This window comes from Chroicocephalus ridibundus, chromosome 5, assembly GCF_963924245.1.
Source record: "Chroicocephalus ridibundus chromosome 5, bChrRid1.1, whole genome shotgun sequence".
Taxonomy (NCBI): Eukaryota; Metazoa; Chordata; class Aves; order Charadriiformes; family Laridae; genus Chroicocephalus; species Chroicocephalus ridibundus.
Window position 1 is genome coordinate 20,854,872 of NC_086288.1, and position 21,794 is coordinate 20,876,665.

At 50.1% G+C, this 21,794-nt stretch overlaps 1 protein-coding gene across 1 annotated transcript in view; it reads left to right on the forward strand.

Moving 5' to 3' along the window:
• The first annotated feature begins 491 nt into the window (after positions 1-491).
• The window catches only part of SCD5 (stearoyl-CoA desaturase 5), a 35,237-nt gene continuing 13,934 nt past the window's right edge, over positions 492-21,794 (forward strand). The window contains exon 1 of the mRNA XM_063335988.1: positions 492-809. Within this exon, the coding sequence (XP_063192058.1) occupies positions 650-809 (160 nt within the window). The 5' untranslated portion in view covers positions 492-649. The remainder of the gene's footprint in view (positions 810-21,794) is intronic.

The window sequence follows — 21,794 nt, forward strand, 5'->3', positions numbered from 1 at the left end:
CCAGGCCAGCTAAACTTCATTAACTCGCCGTCGAGTATCTGCTCCTCCCTACCGCCGGTGGCTCTTTCACTCCGGCTTCACGGGCTTCCGGAATTAAACGCCTTTCAAACCGGCCTGCCCCGGGGAGCGTTTCCCTCCTCACGCCCCCGGGGGAGCTGCGGGACAGCTGCCCGCCGTTCCTCAAGGGCAGCCGCCTGAGGCGGCGCGGGCAGGGCGGACGGGGGCCCCGCACCCGCGGGCGCGGCCCCTCCGCATCCTCCGCGCCCTCCCTTCGCCGGGGCCGCGCGGAGAGGGCCGCAGGCGCGCGCGGTCCAGCGCCCGTTGGGGCCGCCGCCGCGAGCGGCCGTTGGGGCGCCCCGAGGAGGGGCGGCCGCTCGGCGGTGCCGGTGCCGGGGGCGGGGCGGGGCGGACCGCGGCCGCCATTGGCTGTCGCTATGCAGGGCCGGCGGCCGCCCCCCCCCCCCCCCCCCCCCCCCCCCCCCCGCTTCCCGGCTCGTCCCCCGCCGCGGTGCGGGGCGCAGCCGGCGGCGCGGGAGCTCCATGGAGGCGGCGGCAGCAACAGATGCGGCGGCGCGGCCCGGCCGCCCCTAACCGCTGCCCGGCCGCGCTGCACGGGGGCCGCCGCCGCCCCTAGCGCCCCGCCGGCGAGATGGCCGGGTCCCGGCGGGCGGCGAGCGGCGAGGCGGCCGCGGCGGGCGGCGGGCAGGCCATCGTCTGGCGCAACGTGGTGCTGATGGGGCTGCTGCACCTGGGCGCCGTCTACGCGCTCAGCCTGGTGCCGCGGGCGCAGCTCCTCACTCTCCTCTGGGGTGAGTGCGGGGCCGGTGCGGGGCTGCGCCGAGCCGCGCCACGCCACAGGTGGGGCGGGGGACGAGGGGAGGGCTTCCCGGCGGACCGGGCCCCGGCGCGGCCCCCGCCCGCGGAGGGGCGGAGGGTTTCCCCGGCGGTGGGGAGGTGGGTAGGTGGGTGGGAGGCAAAAGCGGCGTCTTGTTTTCTGCGTGTTTATTTATTCGTGCAGCCGCGTCGTTGCGTTTGGCGTGGCGAGTCGCGCGTGGGCCGGGCGGACACCCCGCGCTGCCCCGCAGCCGCCGCCGCTTTTGTTCCCCTGCCCCCCGCCCCCCCGGCCGCTCCCGGGATGCCATTGCCGGCGCCGCGCCGGGCCCTCGGTTGCTGTAGAAACAGGAGGCACTCTCCCTCCGGTTACGTTTATCGGGTTTTTTTCAGTTGAAAAGAAAAAAAGAGTCAAGCAGCTGATAGATCGGTTTGAAAGTCTGATAGGGAATGCGTTTGTCTTCCCTTTGCTGCTTCCTCTTGTTACTTTGTGAACACCCACATCTTCCTGCTCCGGTTGGCAGTAGAAAATCACCCTGTCCTTTGTCTCTTGGGGAAGGTGATGCACCTTCTCTTTAGGGAAGATGTAAAAGTCAAGGAAGAGCTGTAAGACGCTGGCAGCGAGAAAATAAGCCCAGCTGTGCTTTCCGAGGTGAGGTGGCTTGCTGCGTCTGTCTTCTTGCTGGCCGTGAAAAGCTGAGGATTCAGTTTGGGAAAGAAAATATGAAATACAGCATTTTTACTTCCATCCTGCAGTGAGATCCTCTTTTCTCCACAAAAGAATGATGCTGGGAGAAGAGCTACATAGAAGCACTGCAGTATCGTGCAAGGCTTCTCAGGGTTTGTGAGACTAATAGATGGTGGATGTCAGCATCATCCTTCACCGAGCAGAATTGTGCATCGAGTCATGTAAATGTGGGTGGCCAAGAGGATAAAAACTTGAATGCTGCTTACAGCTGATGCAATTTCCTGGGTAAAAGACCTGCTTTGGGGAGCTTTTGAGTGAATGGAGAATGTAATGGCCTCGGACTCTTTTATATAAATAGAAGAAAGAAGGGTCTCCGCTGCAAGGAACTCACAGACAGGGGGTTTGGGTTCTTAGGCTGCTATCAGTAGTGTTGAGGTGACTCTCAAAAAGACCCAGCCAAATGCTTTAGAAATCAGGTTTATTTCTTCTCTTGGAGGAATTCCTAAATCTGTTCTTCAGCTTTTGATATTCAGTCTGTCTTGAACCCCTAGAAATAGCCATCATTCCTGTTGGCAGTTGGGAAATGAACCCTTCAGTCAGCTACCATCCTCTGACAAGTTCTTAATTGGGAAACTGCTTCTGGGTCCCCAGTGGGGACCTGGCATTTGACTGGCTGCCTGTTTTGCACAAACCATTACCTGGCTCACTCATGACCAGAAAAGGTTTAGGGGGTGGTTGTGTTTTGCTTAGTTTCCTTCTGTGAGCGCTGCTCCTCTCCCCTCCCTGTTCCTGGTCGTGTTCAGGCTGATTTAATAGTTTACCTTGGCCATAGCTTGGTGGTTGGGGAGACCAGGAGACCCCGTGGGAGCTGCGTGGCCAGAACATGTAGCCTGTGGTCTGCTTTCAACCCTTTTAGGTCCTGTAGTGTGTGGAGAGGTGGGCTTTCTTTTTGTCTGTTTTGCCTTTCCAAGGAGACAACTTGAAATCATCTCTGATTTCACTGTGTCTTAATTACAAAACTCCCTAAGGGTGGAGCTGAAGGATTGAATTACCAATTTCAGCCCTCCATCCTCCAAGGTACTTTTTCCTAGTTGAAATTAAACAGATGCTAAATAATAAGCAAGTCTCAACGACTTTGCAATGTAATGCCTTTCTTTCTGAAAGCGAGAGCCTCCGGTTTCTTGACATCGTTATTTTTAACAGCCGCCCTAAAGCAGACCACAAAGTTTTTACGGGAGTTTGCTGGGTGTCTTTTACAGGGGCTCTGCAGCAGGGAGTGAGTGCCTTGGCTCCAGCTGTCCTGGCCAGCTGGACACTGCGTGCCGCTCTCACAGCTGGCTGCAGGGCCTGCCTTCTCCTGCAGAATATGTCAGACAAAAGTAGCTTGCTGTCATGCTGGAGACATGTGTCCAAGGTCCCTCTGAGAGACTGTCTCAGGGTAGACAAAAGCATGGTTGCTGTTGCTTAAGTTAACAAGCCCAGCTTGCTTCACTCTGGAAGGAGCCAACCCAGTACAGTTGTGCCAAAAGGAAAAAGTGTTGATCGGAAGTGTCACTTGCCCTCCACAGTTCTCCACATCTCCTTCCATGTGCAGACCAGCTGCGAGACTGCCTTTTTGTAGGTGGTGGCTGCCAGCCAGCCTTTGGAGCAGGGCTGGCATGGTACAGAAGTTGGGTGGCGGGTAAGGTTGTAGTGTCGGGTAATGGAGAGATGTGTGTACACTGAAGGGTGCGGATGGAGGAGCTGCAGCCCTCGTTGCATCCATCCACGGTTTTCTTTTCCTTCCCAAGCTTGCCTGAGACTTGGGAAGCTTCCCAGTGATCTTATGCAAGCTCTTGCATTGCTCTGTCCTGTGCTCCCCACCGCTGCTCCCCCGTGGGTAAGCTGCAGGAGCAAGTGTGCGCAGAGTGGCTCGCCAGTGCTGGCTGTGACCTCCGTGGTGCCTGGCAGGAAGCGGGCAGCTTCCCATGACTCACCGCTGCCTGCTTGGCTTTTTGCTTTCTCCTCCCCTGAGACATCCACCTCTCAGTGGGCTCTCAGCCTGGGTGCTTTCCTTTGTCTGTGCCGGGTTTGCTTTCCTCCTTCCCACCCCCGAAGGCAGTTGGTAATCCCGGATTCACCACTGCTTGCTAAGCGGAGCTGAAATGCCACTGTGCCACCTAGAAAACAGCTGTTCAAGCCAAACTGCCTGCTCAGCAGGGCTCATTTCCATTGGTAATTTATTGACATTCACCCAGCTGTACATAATAGACAATGGAAAAACGCTGCCAAGTGAAGGCTCAGATGGTTGTTTACTCAGGATTATCTGTGCTCCCCTGTTCTCATCACCTCCCGAACTAACAACTTGAGGCCAGTGTTACACCTTCCGGCACCCCACATGGAGCCGGAGTTGCACAAGGGATCCCAAACAGCATTCTGGGTGCTGCAGCCACCTCACCAGGGGGCACTGGGAATTGGGTTATCTTTCAAGGGACGTACAGCTAAACTGGTTAAAACATAGGCTTTTGGGGCCATCCCAGTGCCTCCATGGAATTTGGTTTCAGTCCAAAGTAAACAAAACCAATAAAATTACTCTTCTCAAAATTTTCCATGAACTGGCAACTGCCTTGACCTGAGGGGCAGGAGATGATTTGTGCGAGGCATCGAGCAGGCCTGGGCTGTGCCCATGGAACAGTCGTGTTAGCTGTCCCAGCAGATGCTGCCGGCACTGTGCCTTTGATATATCCCCGGCTCTGCCGTCCCCACTGCGCTCACTGGGAGCCCTCTCACCTTGCTCTTTTCCAGCTTGATACGTGGTTTGGTGCAGGGGTGTGTGGAGAAGACCCTGTTGCCTTCCCCTTTCCTTCCTGATCCGGAGCCGGGCAGCTTGCGATACGTGCTCCCTCCTCCTTTTTGGTGCTTTGCTGTCGGTGTCTGTGCTGTTTCATAGCTGAGAGCTGCTGCTTTTGGGGCACCCCTGCACTCTGGGTGCCCAGCCTTGGATTAGGGGTGGGAACTGTTGAGGAAACATTCCTCGAGTGTTGTCTGCCCCCAGTCCCACTAATAGGCTTGCTGTGCACAGCCGGCAGGTTTGCCAGGGTTTACTGTCCATCCTGTGAAGCTCAAAACATGGTGCAGCCCAGGCCCTAGGGAGCTGGCACATGGACCTTCCCCTTTAGGTCTCTTTGTCCACTGGCTTTTGCAGGGCTTTGGGCTTCTGGTGCTTAGCACCCCCAATAGAGAGGTCTGAAGGGGAGGGAATTCCCTGCAGACTTGCATCGGCACCCAAAGCAGGGTGGGAGCACCTTGTTGTCAGTGGTGCCAGAAACCCCCCATGGTGTGATGGATCTGCCGGCTAGACCAGGCATGCAGGTTCCCCAGGAATGAACTCATACAAAGGGATCCTTGTGGCCAGCTGGGGCTATGGATGTGGCTGTGGTTTGCCGACAGCCTCTTTTGGGGTGAAAATGTTACCCCTCCTTCCACAGGCCACTTGGTAGGAAACTCTGCATGGCTCATCCCCTAAGTTTGTAGTGTGCCATTAAATGATGCTTCTTAACCTGGAACCTCTTTGCTCCAGCCAGCTCCATCCTGTTGCAGTCCCAGCGAGGTTATCTCTTTGGGTTGGGAAAGCAAAGCAAAATAACTCTGAAATCCCTGTACAGGGAAAACTATCAGCATGTTTCATTACAGGGACCCATGTTTCTGCTACTAACAGGTTTTTTTGATGGGCTCATGATAGCTTCTTTTTCTTAAAGACTTCGTTCTGGGGGATCACGTGATGTGGAAGGGTCTCAAATTTTGTGTGGAAAAAGGTGCTTTTTAGCCTTCACAGGGGGCTTGTGAGGAAGCACTTAAAGTAGCCAAATGCATTATAGGAAATAGAAAAACCCACAAAAGATTAAACTGTTTACCTGCTTTGAAACCTTCTCTTTCAGGCTACTGAGTAAAGTTGTACTAACAACTTTAAAAACTAGCACAGGCGTTGCCACCCAGAAGCCCTGAATCATCTGGATGTGTTTTGCCGAGCTGCCTGATAGCCAGGCGGATGTCGGTTCTCACGCTGATATGCCCTGCCAGAGCCTGGGATCAGGGAGGAGGGTGGCCTTGCTCTGATGGTGCTCATGTGGGAGGGGAGCCTTGTTGCTGTTGTTTTAGCCGTGTTTAGGCGATGTTTTAGTGCTCTTGAGAATGCCAGATTGATCATGCTCAGCCGCGATGAGCTCCCTGCCATGCTTACCCGCAGCTTTCCCCTGCGCTCGAGCGCTGGCTGTCTGAGAGCGCAGACGGAGCGGTGGTGCTGCCCAGCTGCATCCCTGCCAAAATGCAAGCTGTTCCCAGGCACGGGATCCAAATCCTGCTGCCTGGATCCCTTCTAGAAGAGAGATTAAAGCAGTTGTGGTCTTAGCACTTTGGGTTACTGAGATCATCACCTCTTTCTCCGCCTTTCTGGGAGTGTGTCTATGTAACCAGGCTTATGTTGCTGTCCTGCACTGCAGATGCAAGTTTTATTGGTCTTGCACATTTCAGAAGTCTTGCATATTCTTGAGTGCCATCTACTGGCTTTTTGGTTATTAACTGGTTTTAGTCATTAACCGTTTCTACACGCAATATTAGAAACTCTGCACAGATGTCTGAAAATAAAAAATCCTAGCTCCAAGGAAGTTCCACTCTGAACCTCTGCAAATGGAGGACAGGGGAAATACTGTCTCTGTTTCGTAGACATGAAATGAAGACATTTGATAAAAACTCCTGTCCTCGGTTGAGCAACACAGGACTAATTCCTAATGCCGGGAAAACTCCACTTTTGGAAGATTCTAGTGTCTGAATTCATTAAAATATTTATGTTATAGGCTATGTGGGATTTAAGGTTTCAGTGTTTTCGAGACTTGCCAGGTGCAGGAGTCAGGAGTGAGGCCTGGATATTTGACTCAGGCAGGCCAAGAGGATTACTTCATACCATGAATGTTACATTCAATATAAAGCAGAAAGTTTGCTGCGTAGTTTCTATCTCCCTTGATGGTGGCGGTCCAGAGAACTCCTTGTCCCAGTGCCAGAGTGTGAGTCCTTCCCTTTCTCCCAAAGCCATTGTGCCTGCAGTGTCCAACATTCATTGTCAGCTGCTGGGAGCACACAGCTTCCTACTGATAGAATTGGCTGAGTATAGTCGTATATTTTATATTAGTATTGGGGACAATACTGGTTCTTTAGTAGTATTGTTAATTATTTAGTCTTATCCTATTAAATCTATTTATATTTCAACCCTTGTGTTTCCTTGTTTTCCCCGATTCCCCTTCCCAGGTGGGTTGGGGTCCATTGGGTGATGGAATAATTGTCTCAACAACAATAAATTGTTATGGGTTTTCTCAAACCATAACAACTTCTCTTACTGTCACTCCTGCTGCCACTCTGGCAGGAGCAGCCTCCGAGTCCTGCAAAGTGGGTAGACTCAGATGATTTCTGTAGGCAAGGTTTTGGGTCAGGAAACAGGTAGCAAATGCTTTCCTCTTAGATACCTCTGCAGAGGTGTCTGCAGCCACCTTGGTGGAAGTGGCTTAATGAACAGAAGGACCTTACCTTGCCTTACTCCCAGGAGAGATCTCCTATCTGCTAGCTCACAGAACAGTCCTGGCCGTGAGCAGTGAGCAGCTCTGGGAGGTTTATGTGGCATACAGGAGGCCAGCCTTGTTGTCCTTCAGCCCCTAGCTCTGCCGTGCTTTCAGCTGTTCAAGACAGCGGCTGTTCCACTAGATGAGTAGAGAAGAGGTGGACCTTCAGAATCGAAATTGCAAGTCTGAGGTGCACATCAGCACCGGGGAATAGCGCTGCTTATCTCCACATCAGGTTTGGACTGTCTTTTCCTCTCCTGCCCCATTTGAAAGTGTTGTTTTATAGCTGCCTCTCTTAATAGTCAAGTTCTTGGCTTGTTCCTTCCTCCCTAGTATCAAGAACTGAACACCTGTCATCTCTGATGGGAACAGAGTCTTTTCTCAAACAGTACTTCTCTCATCAGAAACGATGTGCCCTGGAGCTGGGGGTAGCTGTAACATGCTGTTCCCTAGCCTTTTGCATCTGGGAATGGTTTGAGCTCTATGCCCACTGCAGAGCTGGGAAACACGGCCTCCACCTAGCAGTGCACAGCCATGAGTGGTCCTGGGCCTGTTCCAGATCCTGCTCTGAGATGTTCTACTGTAGAGGACACTCCTGCCTCTCAGATGTTTTCCCTTCCCCAGCATTCACTCCTAACTATTACTGGAGGTGATTCTTTAAGGTCTTGTCTGTGGACTTCACGATGTTCAGCTGTAAGTACATATTTTTGTTCCCTATCTTGATTTCATCCCCAGTGCATTATGGTGCTCTGTTTTGTGTGCTGTATGTCATGTGAACATGATAAAGGAATGGAGGAAAAAAAAAATGCCTCTGTGGGCACAGAGTGTATGTATGCTGAGCTCTGGGTGCCCTTTGGTCCTGTTGTTCTCAGGAGGTGGTGAGGCATTCCCAACGAGTTCTTGCAGTTGGGCAGGATGAATGAGTAGTGAAGCTGTTCTTGTTTAGACACTGGGGTGTTCACCCAGCACAAAGCGCTGCTGGCCCCTTGGCTGCTCTGAGCCACGCTCCAGGCAAATCGGAAGAACCTTAAATACTCTTTCCCTTTGACCTGTGTGATGAGGACAGAGATGAGAGCTGAATCCAGCAAAGGTAGAAATCCCTGTCTCTGCTCCTACTGAATTTGACAGGGATTGTTGGCTTCCAGGCTGCCCCCTGACATCAGGGGATTGGGAGAAAAATCCCTCTCAAGCAATCCCATGAAGGAAAGAGCAGGGGAGGTTTGTTGGCACCCCCAGAGCTGGCTGTGTCAAACACACAGAAGCCCAGCCAAGGGCTATGGGAGTGTGAGATGCCTTCTCCAGCCCTGGCCTGCCAGCTCCTGAGCTGCTGCAGGCAGGCTCTGGGGAGGCAACAGAGATTTGTGGCTCAAGCTTTTTGTCTTTGGTTACATGTGGAGTTGGGGGTGGCAGTATACAGGCTCTGAGGAGTTTCCGTGGATGAGTCGGGTGGGACTATGCTCCAAGTGGAGGGAAAGCATCAATCAGAGTTGTGCCAGCATGACAGGAGGTCTCCAGGGGCTGGGAGCAGATCAGATGCCTCTTCTCCGGGAGATGCCACCAGGCAGAGCAGCGTGAGCCATGCAGACTTGCTGGTCTGGGATTGCTGCCACTGCTGTCAAGGAGGCAAAAGCCTCTTCCCTGGGAGGGCTGGGCTGGAAAATGTCGGCTCGCCCACCAGAACTTAGTATGCACCCTCATCACTGCCACTCTGCCTTCCCTCCCTGCAATTACAGTTGCACTTGTAATTAATACCGATGTTATAATTGAAGCCAAGCAATTTCTTGCAATCAGATTTTATTTTTACCATGTAGGCTAACAATAAAATGTGCTGCCCCACTGGAGAGCTGAAACATTAACAATTATTGTGCTAAGTAAAGCAAAGCTGATATGAAAGGGAGGGGAGGGCTGTTTCTCAGATGCTGGCATCGGGAATCCTGTGTGCCATCCCTCTTGTGCAGGGACCTCAGTACAAGGAGGATGGGGATTTATGAAGGGAGATTGAAATGAGGATCTTTCTCAACCCATTTTTGTCCACTGGCTTTTCAGATGGTGTTCCGAGCGGCTCAGAATAAAATAACCTGGCATTGGCAAATGGGGGATGCTCTTTTTGACTGGGCTCTTTCTTTGGCTGGCTGTTTGGCTCTGTTCTTTGGCTGACTTTGTATTTTTGAGCGTTTCATATCCTCCCCAGCCCAGCCTCACTGTAATGCCGTCTGTGCCCGTGGGATCCCACTGTGTCAGTGGAAGGGGGTTGCAGTGTTTGTCTGCTCCTACCCTGCCCTCTGCGTATGGAGTAGTTCACAGGATGTCTGCTATCATGGCCACACAGCTGGATCTGTGAAGGGACTTCTGCACAGGCCCTTAGGTGGCATTTGAGAAGGCGACACCTGGAAGGGGTTTGCACTGCTCTAACCAGCACTTGCTGCTGTCCAGGGCACTGGGGTGGTCATACGAGCTCGCTGTGCCCTCCTGGCCACCCAAAAGCTTGGAGAGAAGCTGGAGGCCAGGGTGAGACAAGGTGATGGTGAGGCTTATTTCGTGTTCTTCATAAATGGAGGGGGAGGAGGTGGGATGCAGAAGGATTGCCGCTTACGTAGAGAAGTGCTTGGGCAGAGCAGCAAAAGCGGGTCCTGATGAGAAAGACTGGAAGTAGGTTCTCTGAGCCTTGGCAGCACGTGGGGTGGAGGGAGAGCAGTTCTGGGCTCCTGCTTGGTGCCTGTTGCTCTCTTTGGGTGATCCTTCAGGCAGGGCCCCTACCAGGGCACTGAAGAATGGGTGTTGGGTAACAGCACAGGTTGGAAATGGCAACATGTCTTATGAAAGTGTCAGAAACTCTGTATTTTATAGGGGATTGAGGGTATAAAAAGGGGTTCTGCCTTTTATATTTTTTTGGCCAGCACCATAAGGTTATAACTTCTTTCCAGAGTGTATTTGGCTGTAGGTGTGGAAAATAGGACCTCTATAATCAACTGAAACAATTAGTTGTAACGGTGGTCATAGACAATCATTTTCATCCTGAGCTGCTCCTTCCTCCTGCTGCAGTCAGTTGGACTCAGCTGCAGTGAGGCAGGTATTCAAGTGTGGCCAGACCTCCTCGCAAGAGGCCTCCATAGCAAGGCTCTCCTTGTTTTCCGTTGGCTTTGGCTCCTACCTTTGATGCAGAGGGATAGACTTGTGTGCTTGTGTTGGCTGAAAACTGTCTGGCCACTATTCAGCAGGCAGATGAAAGCTGGCCTCCTTATGCAGTGTATATGCAAGTGGTGGTGGGAAAGTGAGGGGGGGAAAAATAAGAAAAACATCTTGCTGGGTAGGTGGAGTCAGAGACCTGGTGTGTGGCCCTTCTCCTTGTGGCTGAGCTCACTGCAGGAGCAGGGCTGGACTGGGCTAGGACTGTTTGGGCTGGAGAAGTGCAGTGAGTAGTCAGTCAGGGAGTGTGGTGAGCAATCATCAGGTGAGTACCCACGGGGAGCCGACAGCAACTGCCTGTTGTGCTGGAGACAAAGGTGTCATAGAATCGTCTAGGTGGGAAGGGACCTTTCAGTCCATTGAGTCCAACCATCAACCTAACACTGACAAAGCAATCACTAAAAAGTGTCTTCCTCTCCTCTGGCACTGTTCTCTAACCTGACGTCTCTGGGTAACTGACCTGCCTGCCTCATGTTTGGCTGGATGCAAGAGGCTTGTGCCTTCTAATTTTCATGAGGTGTAGTGCTTGCAGACCAACTCTGAGGATCAAACTGCCAGAAGCAGAGAAAACTGGGAGAGGCCATTTTTTGCAACAGTTTTTTTTCTGCGCTCTGTTTGATTTTTGGAAAGGGGAGGAAACGGTGCAGGAGCTGACAGTATACAAGTGAAGCAGACACAAAGCATCTGGGCAAGATGCAACGATCCAGAGGGACGGCAACATCATTCAGAATCTGAGTTCCTGAGAAGTCAAAACCATTAGAGCTCTGCTTCGGCAGCTGCTGGCTGGCCCGGGAGGCCACCAGGTCAGAGCAGGGTCTGTCCTGTGCAATGGATCCTGTTCAGTGGGGAACTGGGACAAAGGTGCTGCTGCCTCCCTAGGGAATCGTGTTTGGAGGCCCAGCAGTTCAGAAGGGGATTGTTCCCTGCTGAGCCCTGCTCCTTTCCTGTGCCACATCCCTAGAAATCATAAAAGGTAGAAGCTTTCAGTTTGCCCAAATCACAAGTATGTAGCACGCTATGTCTTTGTTTCTAATAGCTGAGAAGCTGCTCTTCCTGGCTCTGTGCTTTGGGTGGTCTTGCCAGCATGCACAGCATGAGTGGCTGGATGAAGCCATTCTCCTGCCAGGTAGCCAGCTGCATACAGGGCAAGCTTTGGCCAGTGGTGGGCGAGGATGCTAAGTAACTAATCCTTCTTCCTTAAGGCAGAGCTGCCTGCTGATGCAGGGCTCTGAGTGCCGTGCTTAACCGCACTTTTTCTGTGCTCTGTCCTTGAAAAAAAGAGACAAAATTGGCATTAATTCTTTACTGGCATTTATAGAGCACTTAAAAACCACCAGAGCCCTCGCCAGTGTGCGGATTGAGGACAGCAGTGAGGTCACTGGGAGAGAAGTGAAATCTGCCCGTGCTTTTGTGATGACGCAGGATTTAGCTGAGCTGAGAGAGACTACACATAACCATCAAAAATTTCGGCGAAATCAGAGCTTCTTCCAGCCTTCCCTTTTGATCCAAAAATATATATAAACTGTTTGGCATCTTAAGGCAATCTTCAGTTGCTGGTGAGTTCAGGGAATCTGTATTTGCTTCCTAGGGGAATTTTAGCATTCGCTGGAATACTTGCTGTCAGCCGCAATTTCCATTGCTCTGTTGGCTTTATTTATGTCACACTGGCAGCAGTTGTCAATGTGAACGTTTCTGTTATTCCAACTGGAATAAAGTCTTTTGTATATTCAGCCAAAAGGGCTGGCTCTGGGGAACGTTCCTGAAAATGCATATGCAGGCATGTGCATCCAGGCTGAGACAGCCTGAATTTCATGAGCTGGTGATGGCAGGGCCAAGAGGATGTGACAGATGGCTTCTTCTGGGGCTCCTCCACCGTGGTACAAAGGGGCGGGAAAAGGGCCTCATTTGAACTCGTCTTCTCTGCAGCGCTCAAACTCTGCTTCCCCTTTGCCTTTGATGTGCTTCCTCTTATCTCTTTCTTGGTTCAATTTAGAGTATCTCAGAGAATGTGTAGATCTAATTTTAGATGAACCCGCTTCTGGCCTGAGATTTCACATGTTTGGTCTTCCCAGGAATGCACGGTTTTCCGTGAGAGATGGCATGCACTGTGTGGTGGGCGGCTCAGGGAATTGGTGCTGCTGCTCACTGCTTTTTAGTTCTCAGTTGCTAGTTTGAATACAGCCCAAGGTGCTCTTGATGCCAGCCTTTGATAGCTAGCAGGGCTCAGCGAACAGCGGCTTGGCCAATTGACTCTGTCTGCCAGCAGAGAAGTGTTTCCTTCGCAGAGACCCCAGGGCCAGAGCGCTAATTCAACGTTTCTGCTTGGCAGCAATTCAGGGACTGAGGTGGAAAATTTCTCCCTCCATGGTAAATGTAGTTCTAGGTGAGGAAACGGGGCTTTTTTGTTAGGATGATGTGAATTAAGTGCTGTGTTACTGCTCCTCGTGTCTCTCTGCTGTGGAGGAAGAGATCTCCGAGGTTGCCTTGGGGTGACAGAAGGGTGACAGAAGTAGAGATGTGTACTGGAGACTTAATATCCAATCTAGATCTAGTAATGGCGCAGGTTGACCCTCGCCCTCCCACTAACGCAGTGTATGACATCAACCAGTGTTTTAGAACAAATTAGATGTCTGGATAGACTAAGTGTTGGTCTAATTTGGCATAGGAAAACTTTCCTTTCTGAGGACAGACACCACATTTTAAGGAAATACATCCCAAAACTCGGTGTTACCTAATGATAGCACAAAAAAGTGTTGTGGTACCAGGCACCACGGAATTATTGGGTGCATTTCTGGTCTGAGCCCTGATGTTGAATCGGGAGAGAATCTTCTGCCGCTGTCTGTGTGTGTAGTGGAGGATCTCTGAGGTGTTCGGAAGAGGCCAAGCATGGTGGCAGCTACTGAAATGGATGGCAGTGCTGCCCTGAATTTCAGTGGGAATGGAGTTAGGCACCATTCAACAGCACTGGAAATACTCTCCCTGGTTTGGTCATAATGTGGTTCATTAGTCCTAAATCTGCCACTGAATAGCAGCAAAAACCCACAAGTGAGGAAGAGAAGGCAGATGCAGGATATGCAGATGTAACTTAATTTTTAAAAAGGAAAAAATCCCAACTGTAAGATACAGAAGTGTTACATATTTATGGCAGCCAGGTTTACGCTGCTCACTTCGTGCTTGAGCATCTTGCTGTTTGTATATTTCACGCAGTTCTTGTAGCCTGATGGCAGACCTTGGGTTTTATGCATTTGGTTATTAAAATTCTCTAGCAAGCAATTTTGATCTGGCTGAATAAGCAGAGGTAAAATGCTGGTGTGGAAACAAACAAATGTTGCATGTCCATCCCTGTTATTTTTAGTTCTCAAATAGTTATTTATACAAATAAATCAAGTTGTTGTATCCCTTTATATATAGAGATGGAAAAAAAATGGCATACACTGAGATGAAAATTTCTTGACAGGCTTTCATGCAGAGGTTTGCCTTAGACTTTGCTGGCTACTCCAGCTGGGGAGAGAGTATTTCCACCAAACGGTGTCATGTCATAAGATGTTTTCACCACGCAACAGGATTTTTAAGGTTAGTTGTTTTCAGTTGCCCTATTGTTGAAGAGGTAATGGATGTCTACGGGTGAAGCACAGCCCTTGTGCGTGTTAGTTTTTCTTCCCCAAGCAAAAGATGAACTTTCTCAGCCATTAGTGTTACTAGCATTCACAACTTCTTAAGAAATTACTCCCTCCTATATCCATGGGATCTTGCCTTCTGGTCCTTGACCTGCTAGAGACACAGTGTGTGTGCAAAAATGCATAAGCCTTTGCTGAATGTAACTTCAAGCACTCCCACCTGGGGCTGGGGATGTGTCAGATCTTGCAGGCTAAACAATGTTGTGAGTGTCATTGCCCAGCAGTGAGACTTCCAGCAGAACCAGGGTGCTGTACGCTTCTGAAGCCGTCCTCAAAATGATTGCAGTAGGAGAGTTAAGATTTTTCCACGATAGCAACTGAAAGTCGAAGACATCACTCAAGGAACAGCTCCCTGAGCAAATATAAAATAATGCTGCAGGTCGGTTGCGAGTGGGGCTTTGCATCAGGGGGCTGGCAGGAAGCGGCTGTGGGCAGAGGCACACGGCTTGTGAGAAAGGCAACCAGAAATTAGATGGACTCCCACAAGAGGTTCAAACAGGGTGTGGTTTTGTGGCTGGAGTATGCAGACTTCTACCCTATTTCTCACTACAGTGAGCGCATTGGATGTTTTTCTGGTCCTTGTTTTGTTGGTGGTGCTCCTGGCTTTCTTTGCTGGCTGTGATCTTTCTGTCTGCCAGACTCCCCGCTGAGTGGGATGCCATTGAAGAGGGATCTGGCAGCCCCAGCTGGGGGTCCCCTATCTGTCATGGGAATAGCAGCTGCCAAAATCTGTGTTAGGGCTATAGCTGTCTGTGATAGTGGCCAGTCCTAGGAGAGAGTGATGCTTATGCAGCTTGTTCTGAGCTCTCTGCACTCAGCTTTGCACCAGTCCAGGAGTAAATGGGGCTGACGTCCTCAGAACGAGACACGAAACTAAGGCCTTGACCCCTGGTGGCTGTCTTGATCCAAGATCTGTTACCTTCCTGGTAAGAGCAAGTGTGATAACATTTCTGGGACAGCCTCCAGCCCTGGTAAATATTTCCACATACTCTATGCAAAATGCCACATCTTGAAGTCCACCAGTGTGCAGGCACTGCTAGTGCAAGTGGGCTGTGTTGTCTTTTTTCCCTTTTTAAATTTTGTGTGTGTGTGTGTGTGTCTCCTCTGAATAGCGAGTCCTTTTACCCCTGTTGGGAAAAAGTATTCAGGTAGGTGAGCCACTGTTCTGATCTTGTAAAGTATGTCATCTGTTTTGTTTGGCGTTGCCAGCACTTTCCCCAATGTGTTTTTCCCCATCGTTGGTACTGGCGAGACACAGGTGGTCTGGGAGTCCCTGCCCTGCTTCGTGGCACGTGCTGCAGTACATCCCCATGCTGGCTGACCTAAGATTTGTAATCACTTGGCTTAAGCACCTGATTTGCTACATCAGGACCATTTGTAACATGCAAAAAAGCCCAAATGTTCACAGAACTTGCCAAGTCTCAAAGTCTGTTTTGAAAATGGGGCTGTGGTGGGATCAGTGTTTGGTACAACTCACCTAGACCAAGGATGATGGCTCTCCAGGCTCTTGTGAGGTTCAAAGTAGTCACTTTGCCATGGTTGAATGTAGCGTCCAAATCCCTTACTTCTGCAAGGGACCGTGGGGTTTTTAGCCACTTATGAGAAAGATGCCAGCAGTGGGACTGGCAAGGGCTGATGCCCTTCCCTGCTCCCGGCCCTGCTATCCCTGCCTTCCTCGCCACCCTTGTGCTGGCAGGGATTGCAGGCTCTGGGTGTGAGTCAGTGCCAGGCTCTGCGTGTCACCGCCCCACAGGAATAGTCGTGTGACATTATTCTGTATTTTAAAGATGTTTTATATATTGACAGTAGCACCATTGTGAACGTGCGGTGGATTTTGTTTTACCACTACTATTTTTATGTCAGAGATAATTGCGATTTCCTCCATGTAACTAGGTTATGTCTGACATTGGTAATGTGTAGATAGTTGCTATCTGACACAGTGTCTCCTTGTAATCTGTGCCTAAGAAGAATGTCCAGTCATCTCATCTCTTTCAGGAGCCAGCATTGTCTGTTCAGATGTGCAGAGCGAACCTAGTGCTTGTTGAGCTTCTTGTTTTGGTTGATTTGTTGTTGTTTTTTTTAAACCATATAAAATTCAAAAGCAATCTGGAATCTGCTGGATTTACAAACAGTAAATATATATCATGTTTCTAATGTAGTCCCAGGTTTCCGAATCAGAAGACGTTCTAATTTTTATATTCAGCAGACAGAGTTGAAATTGGGGAGGGGCGGGGGGGGAGAGATCTGCTCCAATTTAAGCAACCACTTAGAGCAGAGGATGATTTCCTGATGCCTGTGAAGTAGTTTCAGACTCTGGCAGTATCTCCCTATATCTTCATAAGAAGTCAATCCCCTGGACACGCAGGTTTTCAGAGGAGTTTGGCACTGGGACTAGTAAAGGTTTTCTGGAAATCCAGCCATGGGGATAATGAGCCGTTCTGTAAAAGACGGCTCAAATGTTTTATGCTGTTGATCTCCCATCCCATCCATTTTTAAACGATTTGCCTAGTATAGTTTTCATTGCTTCTCTCCGACAGTGAGATGATATCTCTGTGCCTGCTGTTCAAAATCACACTGATGTCTTGCTGCCTTATCGTATTGCTGCTGAGAATATTTTATGAGCTGTTGGTGATCCTCCTTGCAGGCTCCTGCTTCCCCAAGCATCTCACCCTCGATGCAGATCCGTGTCTGCAGTTATCGTCCCCTGAACTACATTACTTTGCTTTTTCTATCCAGACAGATCTTTATTTTCTGCCTTACTTTCCCCGTTTCTGCATGGATCCTTCGTGTTTGTTAGCGCTCTCACTGCGCTCCAAATTTAGCATCATCTGCAGTTGTAATTTATATGCTGTTTGCCTTTGTTTCAGGTCATTAATAAGGATGTTGAATAAAAATCTTCTGCCTATTGATTCTGGCATGTTCCCATAAATAGCATCTGTGCACAGGCACAGGATACTTGGAAGCCTAGCAACCCGCTAGCTCCCTGTTTGCATGGTAGTTTAACCTCGTCTATCTCGTCTCTCTTGCATCCTTTCCCTGTCCCCATGCACTGGTTTTCTCTTTTGTCCCTTTGCACAGGCTTACTTGTTGTTTTCTCTTCCCCCTTTTCCTCTTTGTTCCCCCTCTTAAATGCTTCTTCCGCTGCTCCGGTTCAGAAGCATTTTGCTTATGCTGTGCTCTCCCAAGTAAGCTCGCAGCTGGAAATGCTTCTGTCAGACCTTGTGCTTCTGCAGGGCTCCCGGGGGGAGAGCAATACCTCTCCAGGGGAGGGATGTGTTGGGGCTCATTTCACACCATTTACTCCATGGTTTGTGTATTGCAGAGCTTGCCGGAGACAATGGAAGAAGGAAGTAAAATTCCTTTGTTTGAGAGTAATTCTCCCTCGAGGTCTTCAGAAAGAGTCAGGAGAAACAAGGAGGAACCCACTTCAAACCTTTACTCTGCTGGATTAAATCATCCTTCTTTGAACGAGATTCTGATTTACTGTCCAGTCAGGGGCAGCTCTGGGCTTTGCGTTTGAGTTTTGTGGAGCCCAGAGCTCTTGGCACAGGTTCTGCTGTTTCAAGTACTTGCATCCAGGTCTTGGACTTCTCACGGACCTGCAGCAAGCCCTAAATCTCGCAGCTGAGTTTTGGGTCTTAATTAGGATGGCAGTTAGAGCTGTTGGCTGGGGACATTTGTATGTGTTGGGGGTAGAGCTCTGGCCGTGGCAGAGGCCTCTGGCCGGTGCTGCAGCCTGGCTGTCTGTGCTCAAGGGCCCAGCTGTTGGGGCAATGAGATCAGAACTACCTCCTGGGCCTTTCTGCACAGCTGTGGGCACCCTTCCAGCTGCAATGGGCAGAGCTGAGGATGGCTGGGGGCATGTCCGTGACCATTACTGTAAAAGGAGATCCAGAGGCTACATTTCTAGGGAATTGTCCTGAAGCCAGCGTGTTCAGATAAATGGGAGAAAAGTGGGCTTGACCACAGCTAAAGCTCCTGTAATCATTGCTTTGAGCAGACAGTGATTCAAAGCAAACCACAGACAGCTGAAATCCTCTAAAATTGTGTAAACTAGGGGCTCTACCACCTGTCCAGGCCAAGCTAGTTATTGCTCGGGGGAGCAGCAGGCATGGCACGCAGCATTCCCACACCATCCTAAGGGTTAGGAAAGATAATTCAGCTCTTGTTCTGAGTAAATTCTCTGAAGAAACATTTTTACAGTAGCAGAAGCAAGAGTAAAGGCCCAAGAGGGCCCTGCAGACCTGTGGAGCCCCTTGCCATGCAGTGCCACAGTATCTAGGAGGCGCAGAGGTACGTGAGGATGACCCGTGCCTACTAACATGGGTATCTGCATTAACAGAGTAGATCTGAACTCTCACACTGAACATGGTAATTGGGAGCTGATGCTGAGAAGGAGCTGCTGTAGGGTTCACGTGTGGCAGGAGAACCCTACTGCAGGCGTACGGCAGAGCGCAGGGCTGTGGAGTCAGCGCTGGGATGTGTTCCTAGCCCAGTGGCACACTTCAGCTTCATGCCAGGCAGATGGCTCCCTGCCAGCGGCTCAGTGAAACCGGCGTTCTGTGCTGCCTTCAGTCCATCAGTGAAGCAAAACTGAATAAATGATCAGAAAGTGGCTTGAAGGATCTTCCTGCTCTCCCTCTGGGCTTAGTATGAAACTGTGAGTTGCACAGCTCTGGCTTGCTTTTCACAACACCAGAAATAACCAGGCTTAAACCCGCTCTCTTTCACAGATCAGTTCATTGGCTGCTCTGTTTCCTCTCATCCCAGGTCTCTCCAGACAGTTTTTTCTGCTGTGTTAGCTTCTGTTCTTTCATTTCTTTTCTCTTGAAGTCCTCATTCAGCTATTTTCTTTTTTTCTGTTTTCTCGCTTTCTTTTAATTTGGTATTAGCGTGACACAACCTTTTGTCAGGTGGCTTCAGAGCTCCTGCTGAGGCTGCAGTACTGTTGGTGGAACTCTCTTGCCCTGGCTCTCTTAGACGCTGGCCCTGCCTGCTTGGCAGCTCTGTGTGCTCCATCCCCAGGCTTGTGGGTAGCGAGTCCTCACCCAGCCCTTTTCTAGCTCCATCTTCCTTATCCCTCAAGACCTTTTTGTTTCACAAGCAGCTCTCTCTGAGCAGTCAGTGCTGGGGCCAGCTTGGCCTCCTGGTGAGGACAGCCCTGTGGAAATGCCTCTTGACCTCAAAGCTAGGCGTCTTGGGGAGGTGGGGATGCTGCCAGCTTGCTGTTCCTCCTTCACATCCATCATCAATGGCAGCTGACAACCTCCTCCGCCACGCTTCAACACAGCCCTCTCCCAAGCTGTGCTCCTGCCAGCCCTGCAGCACTGGTTGAGGGGAGGAAAAGCAGTATATTATTCCTCCTCAGCAAGATGGTCACTTCTGCTCTGAATCCAGAGTCTCTGATACTTGTGGTGGCCTGTGATCGCGTGTGAAGCCAAGATATACCGATAGCACAGCTCAGTCTTCAGTCTGTAGGTTAAGTTTGAAATGTGGTTTCCTTGTGAGTGTGATTTTGCTTTGGTAAGTCAACCCAGTTGCAGAGTTAGCTCGCTAAAACATGCAGAAAACTAATCAGGCTATTCTAGCAGCTTCCTCTTTGTACATTAAGTACCTCATTAAATTAAAAAGAACTGTATCATTAACTGTTTGGATTCCAGGTTGTTTATTGAGACTTCTCTTGTGTTTTTCTTTTTTTTTTTTTCCCCCTTTTTCTGCAATCTGTGTTTTTCACTCCTTATTACTTAGGAGACCTGTTTAGTTATGGTCGAAGAGAAAGTTTTCAGTATGAAGGGAAATTGCTATTAACCGAGCTGCTTTGCTCCACGGTGTAATCCTTTTGTGTTTCATGGAGATGTTCACTCCCCACCCCCCCCAAAAATGAGCCAGGTAGGTAAGTAGTGACTCTCTCTCAAGTAGTGGCTACAGTAGTTACTGTAGCTGTGCATAATTAATGTAAAATCAAATGGGTTGTAGTCTGATTTTTGGTTTAAGTTTATAATTTATTCTGCACAGGAAAGCTTGAGACCTGTCTTTACATAGCAGGTATTTGTCATCTTGGCTATTTATACATTGGGAATTAGTGGCTGAGTAATATTTTCAGGCACCCTAATTCCTGTAAGAACCACAGAAATCTGGTATCACTGTACAGTGCATTTGGCTGACAGGATTTGCTTCTGCTCTGGTCACCAAATTCCTGAGTAGTTTTGTCTGTGTCTGGGGATGTTTTAGCCCTCGGGATTTATATTAGGAAAATTCCTGCTGTTATGATTCCTCCTCCGCAAAGCTAAAAAATAGGCACGATGCGTGGGTATAAGCCCCAGCCGTTTTAGTTTGATCGCTGTAGTAGTGGTGGGGGCTGGCAAGGCCCTGGAGGTCTGGAGAGGGCAAGAGGACGGACCTTGTGGTCGCGGCTCAGGAAAGCCCTGGGAAAGAACCCATCTGATCAGGGCAGTGTGTTACTGGGAGGCTCTGAGGGTATTTCCTCAATCTGGCGCTCGTTCTTGTTGGCCTTTCTGCCTCTCTGCTTGGCAAGGCACGCGGGCGAGAGCCCGCTTGTTCCCGTGGCTGTTGGGAGAGCCCAGTGTGCCAGCCGCCCCCTGTGAAACAGGTGTCCCCCTCCTTTTGCTGGGGCACGACACCCATCAGGCCCTATCCTGAAGTACAGCTGTGCTTGCCTGCTGGTGGCTGATGGCTGGAGACATGCTGGCTGCGAGGCCGCCTGTGCAGCAACAGGGCTCCTGCAGAAATGTTGCAGATAAATCCTCCTCCCATTGGTAGCCCAGGGCTTCCTGGGAAGTGTGAACTGGGAATGATGCTGGGAATGGGGCCTGGGCTGGGAGGTGCTCTTCGAAGGTATGGACACAGGCTGGCACATAAACCTAGGGCAGTCCTTGGACTCCCGAGACACTGGTCCATTCTGCTGCACTGCTGGTGGTGTGGAGTGGGCTGAATGAGTGGAGTGGGCTCAGCTCTGTTAAGCTGAGCTCTGTAAGAGCTGAATCATCAAGCGGCACAAATCCCTTGTATTCGGTGCAGCTATTTCACGTGGTCTGTATGTTACCTACCACTCAGCCTCCTTCTTGCACTGGACAGAGAAGGAAAGTGAAATCAACCTTAATGTTGCATATGTCTTTTGTTTTAATTCTGGTTTTAAGCAATCAACAGTGATTAAGATGGATGGATGCCTTGAGAAGCACTTGGCCAACTAAATGATCTGTTGCGTTGAAGTGGGAGAAAAGCTCCTCTTTGTGCTTTAAGGAAGCAAAGAGACTGCTGAAGGCGGGAGGTTTCAGCCCCTGTGACTAGCATGAGGTTAACCCGTCATAAATCCCACAGACAATATGTTCTCGTAATGATTCAGGACTATAACCTTAATAATTTTATGTTAGCTGGATAATGTCAGTATTCTGTGTGTCACAGATCTGTTCCCACAATTACAGTCACTTGAGCAATTTGGAAGGCCTTATTTAGTGATGTTTCTGCGCAGCTCAACATCACGTACAGAAAAAGACAGGATAGGTTTTCCCTAATTTCATAGAAGTCCGAGTCCATACACTGACAAGGGATGCAAGACTGCAGCGGAGACTGGAGTGTGAGTTGTTGTGGTGTCGGCATTTTTATTGATCTGAGAGTGATCTGTAAGTTCAACAAAACCTGTGAATAACGTGCAAGCAGAATGTATGATTTTCAGTTCATTTCTGTACGTTCCTTCAGGAAGCAGGCAGGAGTCTGAATTTGGCAATAGACTTCAGTGCACTGGACTTAACTGCACAAATGAGCCTTTTCTGGGAGTAACTTGAACACTGCAGCCTGCTGAAAAAG